At 41.1% G+C, this 12,888-nt stretch overlaps 1 protein-coding gene across 1 annotated transcript in view; it reads left to right on the top strand.

Moving 5' to 3' along the window:
• Positions 1-4,172: 4,172 nt before the first annotated feature.
• Positions 4,173-12,888, top strand: part of mtor (mechanistic target of rapamycin kinase) — a 104,557-nt gene continuing 95,841 nt past the window's right edge. The window contains 15 exon segments of the mRNA XM_032521013.1: positions 4,173-4,369; positions 4,814-4,956; positions 5,181-5,289; positions 5,464-5,696; positions 6,817-7,017; positions 7,128-7,262; positions 7,342-7,617; positions 8,440-8,548; positions 8,845-9,028; positions 9,140-9,268; positions 9,425-9,669; positions 9,920-10,129; positions 10,276-10,481; positions 11,254-11,376; positions 11,842-11,925. Of these exon segments, the coding sequence (XP_032376904.1) occupies positions 4,828-4,956; positions 5,181-5,289; positions 5,464-5,696; positions 6,817-7,017; positions 7,128-7,262; positions 7,342-7,617; positions 8,440-8,548; positions 8,845-9,028; positions 9,140-9,268; positions 9,425-9,669; positions 9,920-10,129; positions 10,276-10,481; positions 11,254-11,376; positions 11,842-11,925 (2,373 nt within the window). The 5' untranslated portion in view covers positions 4,173-4,369; positions 4,814-4,827.

The raw sequence follows: 12,888 nt of genomic DNA, 5'->3' as shown, positions 1-12,888 counted from the left end.
TGTGTGTGTGTGTGTGTGTGTGTGTGTGTGTGTGTGTGTGTAGCTGCCCTTCTTAAGTCAGGGGGCTACTGTGCCAGAAGACAAACTAAGCACTGTGACAAGAAAGTGCAGCATCATCATGGCTTCCTCTTCTGCAGACTTCAAGAAGACCCAAAGTGTCTGTCCAGTTACATTAGCTAATTGAAACCCCATAAATCTGTCTCTGAGCCACTTTGCACATTTTCATCTGACCATGCATACCGCATTCATGCAATGTCTGCAAAATGAATGGGAAAGCTCCTGCTATCCTGACTTGGGAGCCGCCATTGTTAACCTTAGTCACACCGCATTATGAGTCTAGATTTGTTATTTTTACAATGTTACATTAACTTAGTAGAAGCAGATGCAAACAAAAAGTGTTTGGCTCCCGTATTGATTAGCTGAATAGCTTGTATTAATGTTAATATCAGATTTAATTTAGAGGTCACTGCCAGCCACTGGCTAAAATTACTTTGCCACAGGTTTATTAACACATCTGTAGTTTGGTGGAAAATATTGTAGCTTTGAGGTATTCTTCAATGGACACTTAAAGGTCCCAGGGCATGAAAAGTTCACTTTACGAGGTTTTTTAACATTACTATGCATTCCCCCAGCCTGCCTATTGTCTCCCAGTGGCTAGAAATGGCGATAAGTGTAAACTGAGCCCTGGGTATCCTGCTCTGCCTTTGAGAAAATGAAAGCTCAGATGAGCCGATCTGAAATCTTATAAGGTCATAAGGGGCAAGGTTACCTCCCCTTTCTCTGCTTAATTTGGCCCACCCATGAGAGAGAGACATCCCCCCCTCTCCTCCTCAAAAGGTACAGACTCAGAAATGGCACATCCTAAGGAAAGCTCATTGTGGGACTGGCTCTAGTGGCTGTAATTCTACACCAAGGCTGAATTTGGGGAAAGAAACTTCAGATACGGTATTAGGGGACCACTAAGGTCTATGTAAAAGCACCCAAAGAGCACCATGTCATGGGACCTTTAAATGATATCCAACCCAAAAATGGTAGGACGACCATAAGCAACTTTTGCTTCCAAAGTAGTTTTATTGGAAGTGGCATACTGAACATGTCCATAGGCTTGTGCAGGTAGGTAGATTAGGCCAGGATACAGCGCTGGGTTGTGGCCAAGTAGGGGATGAGAGCCGCCCCCAGCATCTAGAAGCAGATGTTAGCTCATGAATCCTTGCCCAGGAATCTGTGACTCATACCAAATTCCTCCTTCTGCTTCAGAAAAATCTCCGAGAACCTGGGGAGGAATGAAATGGGTAAAGAAAACGAACACGGAGTGGTGGAGGGTAAATCATGATGTTCGTGACAGAGGGAGGGAAGGAAGAAGGTGGGAAGGATTAAAGGATGGATGGTTGAACGTGCAGGAGTAAACTTACCTTTGCAACCTCCCTACTCTCTCCTCCTTCAATCTAGCTAGGATGGCAGGCTCCATCACATCATAAGGGAAATATTTCAAAAGCACAGTTGAGTGAGGAAGCGTAGCAGAAAATAAACAGAAGTGACGGCAGAAGAATCAAAGCCTCGGACTGATGAAAGTGCTCCCAACATCCTGTCTGTCACTATGCAGAGGAGGCCGGCTGCCTGTTAGGACAGGAGCTCTTTGTGGCTGTGGTACTTGAGTGGTTTGTGTGTGTGTGTGCTGAAGTCAAGTGACTGCATGTGTTTTTTCATCTCCCAAAAAAGCACTCTCCCCCTCCCTTTTTTGTTTCTCTCACTCACACACTACACACACAAACTTTCCAGTGAATGCGCATGTCTGAAAGAAAGGTGAGTGTTGACTATTGAGTGAGTTGATGTCTCATCCGTGAAATATGTCTGGCTCGGTCAGTTCTGAGAGAGGGGCCTTTGGGTGCAAATGTTGGAATCTGCAGCCCTTCCTAGCATTGTTACATTGCACTTCCCACCCCCTCACCTTCTCATTTTCTTCAGGTAAAGTCCTGCATGCCTGCCAGGCTCTAGTTTAGCTTCTCCTCCCTCTGCAAAACCACATCCCACATGCACACATTAACACACACATTTGCACATGGGATGCACACACAGAAACACACACTGCTGCAAGCTGTTACTGTCTCAAACTGATTGGAGTTTAATTAACTTTATGTAACTTTGTTAATTACCAAATCACACATAAATTAAATCAGCAATAACAACACTTTTGTCCAAAGCAACTCACAAAAAGTGCCTTCAACCATGTGGGTACAACCCCAAAAAGTACATCAACTTTATCAAGTAGGCTGAACTGCCTCAAGTGCTCCATAGAATTCATTAATACATTGTATTTAAAAGCAAAAGAAGACCCAGTAATCTGAAGTCCTAGGAGAAAGATTTACAAATATGTTATTTATCTACTAGATACAGGGATCCACAGAAGAAAATCTTAAGAGTTTTATCATTTAATAAACACATTCATTCACAATATTCATTACCGGAAGTCAATTATACTGTTTATGTGTCAGAGTGATTCAAGTCTGCCATTTACTTATTGAAAAGAGTTCAAATACAGGTTATTTCAAGACTACTTTAAACCAGATGCTTGTGCGTGGTTTTAACCTTCATCTTAAGTGGTGGTCTTTTCTATGGAAGCGTGTAAAGAGAAAGTTTAGCTCAGCTACAGTTTTAGTTCTCTAAATAGCTGGCTCTTCAAACTTTCAGTAAATGGTGCTCTGTGTTGCTTAATTCAGCGTAAAAAAAAAAGAAAAAAGAATATCTCCTGCTTGACTCACATTCAATTAACTGCTTTAAGAAAACCTTTTTGTAAACCAACCATAGCTTACATTTGATCTATCTTTAAATTAAACCACTTCTCCTTTTGCGTGGGACCTCCTGGTGCGCCCTGAAGGACCTCACCTGTTCTCTAGACCCCAGGCTGGGAACCACTGGTATAGTTAAATAAGTTGGTGAAGTGTTTGCTTACAAGATGAAACATCAATCACACCATGACCTCAGACTAATGATGTTAGGAATGTAAAAGACAATGGTAATGATGGTTCCTTTTGATGGGGATGAAAATGCATTTGACATGTAGGTGCTAATTTCAACAAACAACTGAAAAACATGAGGGTACGGGTCTAATTGGTATGTTGCAGTGTGGTAAATGTCACCAGTCAGACATAGGGCTACATGCAGTCAGATGTGTCCATTTCAGTATAAAAGCAGGTTGAATACCTGGAAAATGTCTCCCCCTTGAGGCTGAAAATCATTTAACAAGTTGTAGTATACAAGTACAATTATTTACTTATAAAATAAGTGAATGTATTTACTTATGTATGTAAAGACACATTAGCAGGACAAAATGAACCTGCTAGTTGGCCTTGGGTTAAAAATAAGATGCCGGGCCTCAGTTTATCCCCTATTCCTCCTACTTTGTCAGGTGTTCTGTGTGGTTGTTCATGTATTTAATGTGCACATATAAAAATACAATTACACTTTAAGTCTTAAATTGTTCAGATTTAAGAAAGAGATTGACTTTACTGTTCCTCTTGGGGAAAATAAAGTTTTAACTGTTTTCATTTTATCTGATACACACACACACACACACACACACACACACACACACAACACACACACACACACACACACACACACACACACACACACACACACACACACAACACACACACACACACACACACACACACACACACACACACACACACACACATAGCATGCATACGCAATAGTTGTGGAGAGATGTCAGATGGATGGGGCCACCACTCTGCAACTCCAAACATTGCCTTGAAAAATGTTGGCCCTGTCCATAATTCCTGATGCGGGCCTGCTTCTAGGGCCCTTGGAGTTCTGTACCCTGGTTCTTGGCAATCCAGCCTTTATTATAGACCCTTTTCACAGCAGACATTTTGACACATTACAGCAGGAAATGCACGTAACAGCGCATAACACAAATAATGGCTCCTTTGCAGTGTCTCAGAAAGCCATGTCACAGTGAGAACACGCAAATGGAATGCAGCCATTAATATTAATAACACGAATAACACTTGCGCTTTTTATACAATGAGTCTGAATGCCTTGAAAAAGGTCCATTAACTATGACACTTAGGTGGTGTCATTACAAATCCTACAAATGTTCAAGTAAAGTGTCTCAATGCACTCAAGGACATCTGAGCTATGCGTTCAGCTCTGCGCAGACCACTCAACGCAATACAACGCTTGTGAAGTTCGCTGTCTGTACCCTGCTGGAGACTGTCCAACTCAACAGAGCGATACCATAGCTAGCTAGCTAACATTTATCTGTGCTAGCCATATAGTCGTATAATGAGAGATATTCTGCAAGAGACGAATAGCAATTAAGTGGCCGACATATTAATAGAAACACGTAAGTGTTACAAACCGACTTTACTATCTTACTAACGCTTTGCTACAGCAATAGCTAACATTAGCTAAACAAAACCAGCATGATTGATATGCTCATGATGCTCTGAATTAGCCTGTGTCTGATTTATACCACTTGGACGTGTCGGTTTTCAACTAGTGGCGTAACGTTAGATGATTTAATTTTTTTTCTAGTTCAGTGTAATATCTCTGCCCGGTGTGTTTCTAATTAGCAAGGTTGACAAGGTTTCACAAGCTAACGTTAACTAGACACAATAGCTAGCTAGCTGTAACGTCAGCTAACAACAACATTGACCTGTGTAAACAACCCAGGACAAATATACTGTCTTTCCAAGTTATGGTCTTTATGTCATATTTTTCTTTATTGCAATTTTTTTGATAACAAAGAACGTTTTCGTGAAAGCATGTGTTATTTGACTCTTTGCAGATTAGGCCATCCAAATGGTAATCATGTCAGGCACAGCCACTGTGCTGCAACAGTTTATCAGTGGGCTGAAGAGTCGAAATGAAGACACCAGAGCAAAATCTGCCAAAGATCTGCAGCATTATGTGACCACAGAGCTCAGAGAGGTAACAGCAAAAATGCACATGGATGTAATAGAAACCTGCCATGAAGATACAATTTCACTATACTGTACACTGAAAGAGTGTTGTTGCCCAAAAGAGCTTTTTACACTTTCAAGAGTGGATATGGACACCTACTTTTTTCTTTGTCATCGTCGGTTCAAGTCACCAATTTACTTTCCTATTGATGTATACATTTTTTTGTGATACTGGTTTTGTGCCTTCCACAGTTAAGCCAAGATGAAGCCACTACATTCTATGATGAGTTAAACCACCACATATTTGAGCTGGTATCCAGCTCTGATGTGAATGAGAAGAAAGGAGGGATTCTCGCCATTGGTAAGCCGTAAACATTGACATGCCAAATTTACTTAAGTATGATTTACAAACGGTCTGGTGGAATTAGCCTGAGATACGTTACTGCTCTTAATATATGTCACATGAAAATGTGTAATAGTAAACACACAGTATGTGTGAAACTGTATATTACTGTGACTCAATCATATGTTCCAGTGAGTCTGATTGGAGTCGAGGGAGGCAATGCCACCAGGATCAGCCGCTTTGCCAATTACCTGCGCAACCTGCTCCCCTCCAGCGACCCTGTGGTGATGGAGATGGCCTCTAAAGCCATGGGCCACCTGTCTATGGCTGGGGACACCTTTACTGCTGAATATGTGGAGTTTGAGGTGAAGAGGGCCCTGGAGTGGCTGGGAGCAGACAGAAATGAAGGCAGACGCCATGCTGCAGTAAGTGATTAACAGACAGCAGGGACTTCGTTGTTTGTTGTTGAAATACCACCACTTCTTGGCGGTGTTTATGTGTGGTGAAGATGACTTTGTATGTAGAGCAGTACGAGGTACATTTGTGGCTGGTCTACCTTTTTCTGGATGGAGAACTCACTCATTGCTGTTCAGGAGAAGACTGTGTTGAATATTGCTAGTGAAGGATAAATACCCCTTACCTAATTTTTTAATACATAATTTTAGCAGAAAGACTTTTCGTCAGTATCAACTTAGTTTTTGTCTTTGTCAAAATACAAACGTAACAGTTTTAAACCTAGCTTAAATAGATTGAAGGAGCTCAGTTCATTGGTGGCTTGGCTTGGGAACCGAATGATCGCCATTTCAAGTACAGAGTGTGGACTGGTAACTGGAGAGGTGCCAGTTCACTTCCTGGGCACTGAACCTCCAATTGCTGTTACAGCTTAAGAACTCTTTTACACCGAACAAGAAGATGTGGATGTGTTTGAGATTGTCAATTGTTAAACACTAAATGTGAGTGAATAGTTAGTTTGTAACACACACATGAACTCCGGCCTTGTTTATCGATTCTCTGATGCAATTAGGAGTCTGTTATTTAAACCCTCCACAGGGAAGTGATTCTAAAATAATAAAATCAAATGAAGGCTTTTTTTGTATTGGATTTTCTAACTTGGGAAATTTTCAAATATGTAAAAATAGTTTTTAGATCATACAAGAATGAGTGTCAGGATCTGAAAAAAAAGAATGTTGCTGATGTTTTTGTGGACAGCCATTCATACTGACTCTGTGCAGACATCAGAATAGAAACAGAATTTTAGTAACTTAATAACATTGTTTTGGTAAAAACAAATTCAAGATGATTTTATCAGCATGGAGAGAAGAGATTATGTTTGCCAAGCTTGCTTTAGGTCACACAATGCAAATTACTTTGTGCAACATTGCATAACATAAAACAACATTTTTTTAAAGTGTTGAGCTCGGGAATAAAACAAGAACTGCTGAGTGATTTCTGAAATCACAATTTTGACATATATTAACACTGGAAAGAAATACATCCAAGAAAAGCAATTTATAGCAAGCCATAAAATGATGTTCTCTTTCCTAGGTGTTGGTGTTGAGAGAGCTGGCTGTGAGCGCACCCACCTTTTTCTTTCAGCAAGTGCAGCCCTTCTTTGACAACATCTTTTATGCAGTATGGGACCCCAAACAGGCCATCCGAGAAGGGGCAGTATCTGCGTTGCGAGCCTCTCTCATTCTCACCACACAGAGGGAGACCAAGGAAATGCAGAAACCGCAGTGGTACAAAGTAAGACGTTCCACTCTATCGTCGTAAAGAAGTATCTTCCCTACATGTATTTAAGGTAAAACGTATGTCCTTGTAATAGGCAACATGAGTGTTTGTCTTTACTTTAACAGCAAACCTTTGAAGAGGCAGAGAAAGGCTTCGATGAGACTTTGGCTAAAGAGAAAGGGATGAATCGTGATGACAGGGTCCACGGTGCTCTTCTGATCCTAAATGAGCTGGTTCGCATCAGCAGCATGGAGGGAGAGGTAAGGGTTCAATTTACCGTGGAAACATTCTCACATCCATAACAAAAACATTCCTCTCACTGTCTTGTCTCTATGACAGCGCATGCGTGAGGAGATGGAGGAGATCACGCAGCAGCAGCTGGTCCATGATAAGTACTGCAAGGAGATGATGGGATTTGGAGCCAAGCCCCGACACATCACACCCTTTACTAGTTTCCAGTCGGTGCAGCCACAGCAGTCAAACGCCCTGCTGGGCCTGCTGGGCTACAGCACGCCCCAGGGCTACCTCAGCTTTGGAGCCACGCCGGCACCTACCAAGAGCTTGCTGGTGGAGAGCCGATATTGCCGTGAGCTGATGGAGGAACGATTCGATCAGGTAGATTTGACAGAGGTTTGGTTTTTCCCAGAATGAAACAGTTGTTTTAGTCATTGCTTTCTCTGACAATTATAATGTTAATAAGTAGTTTGTATTATGTTTTTGGGTTGTCTGTCCGTCTTATTCTCGTAAAGGCTATATCTTACTAACGCCTTGAGGAAATTTCTTTACATTTTTGGTGTATTTTAGACCATAGCGTATGGTGTTGTTATCTTGGCATACATCATTTTATAAAGTTTACTTTGTCCACTCCTAATATAACACTTTAGCATGATATGATTGTTTATCAATATCTTGGTCTGTGACTGTTAGAATGAATGATTGTTTCGACAGTGGCTTGCGCTGTGCCCTTCACTTTAGTCTTGGAATGAGGATGCTGCTTACTAGTTACTAGTATGAGCTGCTAAGTCTTAGATAACTTAGACATATGATCTGTGAGAAGAAGTAGTCTAAGTATCTTTGAGAACAAATTGAAAACAAGAAATACTATTTCATTTGTCAATTCAATTTGTTTTTTCAGCTCTATATTTGACCAGTAGTCCATTAAGATGGCCAAGTACAAACCACTTCATAGGACTAGTAAGCTGAAAGGTGTCTTTCCATCAAAAGTCTAATTTTGAATAGAAATGTCATTTTTGACAGTCAAGAAGCTCAAGAAGTTGTTAGAAATAACACAAAGATACTTAGCTCCAACAATGTTGTAGCAGGCTCATGAAGAGATTCAACAAGTATGTGTCTATGGTCAACAACAGTGGTCAAAGGCCAGTGCTGTTTTGAGCACCAGAGAAATCATGGTTAACACACATTATGTGCTTTGTCCAGGTGTGTCGGTGGGTGCTGAAATACAAGACCAGTAAAAACCCTCTGATCCAGATGACCATCCTCAACCTCCTTCCACGCCTAGCTGCCTTCCAGCCAAATAATTTTACAGGTGGGACAAGTTAATGTTTGAATGTGATCCAGTTGAATCCATCTTTAATACAGTAACATTCAGCCATGTATTTTTACCAGCACTAAACCAACAGGGTTTTTGATTTTTATGGTCAAGAAATGTAACAAGGTCATGACCAGTATTTGTTTAGACTCTTCTGTCCTAATTTCAATGGGCTTTGCAGTAATACATTGCTTAAAGATTCTCCCAATCAGTGTCACAAGTCATGTGTTGCAGCCCTTACAGTTCCCTGCCTCTGTGTTTAACCATTGTTTTTTGTTTCATCTACTGTGCAGACCAGTACCTCTCAGACACTATGGGCTACCTGCTGGCCAGTCTGAAGAAGGAGAAGGAGAGAACTTCAGCTTTCCAGGCTCTGGGCCTGCTGGTAGTGGCCGTCAGAGCAGAAATCCAGCCTTACCTCACAAAGATCCTTGAAATCATCAAGGCTGCCCTGCCACCCAAGGACTTTGCCCACAAGTCAGTAATTTAAATTTAAAGTTTAAATATTTTTGGGATACTGTCTATGAAAAGAAAAGAGACCTACCATGAGAGCATGCTTTTTCATTTTACCGTATTCCATGTGTGCAGGAGACAGAAGACCATGCAGGTGGATGCCACAGTGTTTACCTGCATCAGCATGCTCTCCAGAGCCATGGGTCCCAGCATCCAACCAGACATCAAAGAGCTGCTGGAGCCTATGCTGGCTGTAGGCCTGAGGTAGGACAAGGTTTTACTACTGCCTGGAGTGGATTTTTGGGCTGGATTTATACAAGTAGGGGGGTTTAAATAGAGAGAGTTTGTTCATAAACACATCACAACATAGTTCTTGGTCTTTTGATGTTAGATCTTGTCCTTTTTGACCTTTTCATGTAGTCCTGCGCTGACAGCAGTGCTGTATGACCTGAGCCGTCAAATCCCCCAGTTGAAGAAGGACATCCAGGATGGCCTGCTGAAGATGCTTTCCCTGGTGTTGATGCACAAGCCGCTGCGTCACCCCGGCATGCCCAAAGGCTTGGCTCACCAGCTTTCCTCGCCAAGCCTTACAAACATCCCAGAGGCCAGTGACGTAGGCAGCATTACACTGGCCCTACGCACGCTGGGAAGCTTTGAGTTTGAAGGCAAGAACCTTGCAAAAGACACGGCTTTAAAGCAGGACTATCTTATTCAATTTTTATATTTATTTCTTAACAAACATATGGAGGGGAAAACCACACTTGGTTCTGTCAGTGGTTAAAAATTATGATTTTTTCTATGTAGGCATTACAGCCCGAGAGAAATCATAAAGCATGGTCACACTGCAGAACTACAGCACTCTAGCTGTAATGCTAAATTGTGTAGGGGTATTCTAACTCTTTATTCTTTCACCAGGACACTCCCTCACCCAGTTTGTGCGCCACTGTGCTGATCACTTCTTGAACAGTGAACACAAGGAAATCCGGATGGAGGCAGCTCGGACCTGCTCACGCCTTCTTACCCCCTCCATACACCTGCTCAGCGGCCATGTTGTTAGCCAGACCGCTGTGCAGGTTGTTGCAGATGTGCTCAGCAAGCTGTTAGTTGTTGGCATCACTGACCCAGGTAACATGACCATCAAAGGGTAGTAGTACCATGTGGATTTATTGAACATTGTTTCATTTAGAAATTGGTGGCACTTACAATAAAGATAATAAGATTGATAAGAAAGTTAAAATGTCATACTTTTTCTTGTTACTGTTCTCCTGCAGATCCAGACATTCGATACTGTGTGCTGGCATCTCTTGATGAGCGCTTTGACGCTCACCTTGCCCAGGCTGAGAACTTGCAGGCGCTGTTTGTTGCACTAAATGATGAAGTGTTTGAGATCAGAGAGCTGGCCATCTGTACAATCGGACGCCTCAGCAGCATGAACCCTGCCTTTGTCATGCCCTTCCTACGCAAGATGCTCATTCAGGTAGGCAGATCTCACAGTAGGATTGGTTTAATGGATTATTGTGTTCAAGTGAACACATTGAAACATTCTTCCTCTCCTCCTTATTTGCTCTTTTTGGCATTTTTGTCTTTTACCCGATTTGGTACACTGACCTGTCCAAAAAGGTGTTGTACAATTGACAAATTTTCATTATTAAAGTTCTGTTTGGGGTTACAGTCTATCCAGAAAGGTTTTTTTGCAGGCATGGTGATGTACCAACATGCGCATGGAGGAAAACAAACCTCCTTTCCTAAAAACTTATGCCATCTGAATAAATTGAACTATGCTACTTAAGAAATCAACATAGAGGCTTTTAATTCCATTTAAAATAGAACATTTTTGAGTAGTTGAAATCATCATTACATTCTCTGTCCAAGATATTTGTGACATTATGTTTTTGTTTAATCAAAAATAAACATGTATGGTTATTCCTGTCTATGGAGACGATGTTAGATAAAAGGATAGGAAGTTTAATATTTAGTTTTTCACCATCACACACATCTAAAAATGTTTGTTCTACTATGAAAAGAGCACTTGTTGTCTGTTGTTTCAATTGGACACCTTTAGATGGCAGCAAAGGCTGTAGTATTATGCACAGCCAACATCCAAAGTATTCCTCCATAAGACCTAGTGAAGTTTTTTTTTGTCAGGACGTTGTTCCCATAACACCACTATGTACACTATGCATAATTAATAAGCTGTATTCCAGATAGAGAAGACTCTATACTCGACACTGTTTTAAATTGTGTTGCAGATCTTAACAGAGTTGGAGCACAGTGGCGTCGGCAGGAACAAAGAGCAAAGTGCTCGTATGCTTGGCCATCTAGTCTCCAACGCCCCCCGCCTCATACGGCCATATATGGAGCCCATCCTCAAGGTACAAGTCTGCAAGTTCTCCATTGTGAAGGCGTATGAGTGTATGAATGTAAACCAGGCTGTTACTTGAGAGGAACATCTGTACTCAGTAGGCTTTCTCTAAATAAATAAAATGAGATCTCCACAGATTTCCCACATCAAAGTTTGTTTACAAGTCCTGGTGAGTTGTACTGCATATGTGAAAAAAGTTGGATAAGCCCCTCATCTCTGCTTGAGTCTACCAGCTCGAAGCTCTGTTAGCCGCTACGAACTGTCGGTGTGGGTCATGTAGGTGTTTTTGACAAGGAAGAAGAATGTGAAATAAAAAACACGATTTTATAGGAGTCTAATGCAAAATATGTGGAGGTCCTTTTACGTCCATTACCATCTAATTTCCCGAAGCTCAAATTTTTTTCTGAATATTAAAATTATGGGGAGCACTGTGTTTCAATGGGTTAAATAACCCTGTTACTCCTTACTTTTCTAGGCTTTAATCCTCAAGCTGAAAGACCCAGACCCCAACCCTGGAGTGGTTATTAGTGTCCTGGCGACAATTGGCGAGTTGGCCCAGGTAAGGTGGATTGTTTCAATTACATGAAGCTTTAGGAAGACTGTATTAGCCTGTGTTTCATATTAATTTTCCAGCTGCTGCTGATTAAAACCCAATTAATCTGAGCACAATTGTTTGCCCTGTGTACAGTTTGCAGTTTTTAAAGTCTTACCTTTTAACCCTCTGAGCCCGAGACACTCGCCCACGAGTAAAAAAGTACCTCTGATTCATAGTTTAATAACTTTTGAACCATACGAGCGATTTACTCACTTTTAGTTTCGTTTGAATCCTGACGTTTTCGGCTTTACGGAGGTCTTTTCCGTGTCTTTCTAGCCTCTAAAGGGGATTTTCTATCCAGCCTGGAACTTCAGCCTCTTGGGCTTTAAATCCATACTGTTTATCCAAGATTGGTCCACTTTATATCCATAATTCATCGCGTTTTGGTCATTTTCTCCGCTTATCGCTCTTCCTCTCTCTCTCTGTCTGTCCTGTGTATTTTTCAGGAAGTACATGCCCATATATGGAGATAAAAGCACCCCTCTGTATGGAAGCCGGGACAAAAATGCCTATAGACTCTATGGAAGGCAAAATAATGCATATTTAGACACATATTTGCTTGTATAAACTTGCTGTGGGTGTAATATCAATAAATATTACATTATATGTATTATTGGCATAAGTAAATGCATGAGAGCAAAACGTCTGGACTTTTTTGGAAAAAATGCATGTATTTTGTCAACTGTATAAGTTATATGATTATTTCTTCACAGTGTGACTCCCAAGACATATGAGAAGTGTTTTAGAATGGAAAATGGCTTAGGTTTTACTTATATGTCTGTGATATCAATACATATCTGAAGATTCATTCATTTATTTATTTATTAGTCATCTTTAAGGCCCTACAACCATTTTTAACATGCAAGTGACCTCACTGCAACCCAAATATTCCAATAACCCAGTTTGTCCTAAAAAAAATGATGTTCA

Source organism: Etheostoma spectabile, chromosome 7 (genome assembly GCF_008692095.1).
Source record: "Etheostoma spectabile isolate EspeVRDwgs_2016 chromosome 7, UIUC_Espe_1.0, whole genome shotgun sequence".
In the NCBI taxonomy this organism is placed as follows: Eukaryota; Metazoa; Chordata; class Actinopteri; order Perciformes; family Percidae; genus Etheostoma; species Etheostoma spectabile.
Note: the sequence above shows the minus strand (reverse complement) of the source record. Positions and strands in the feature narration are given on the sequence as shown.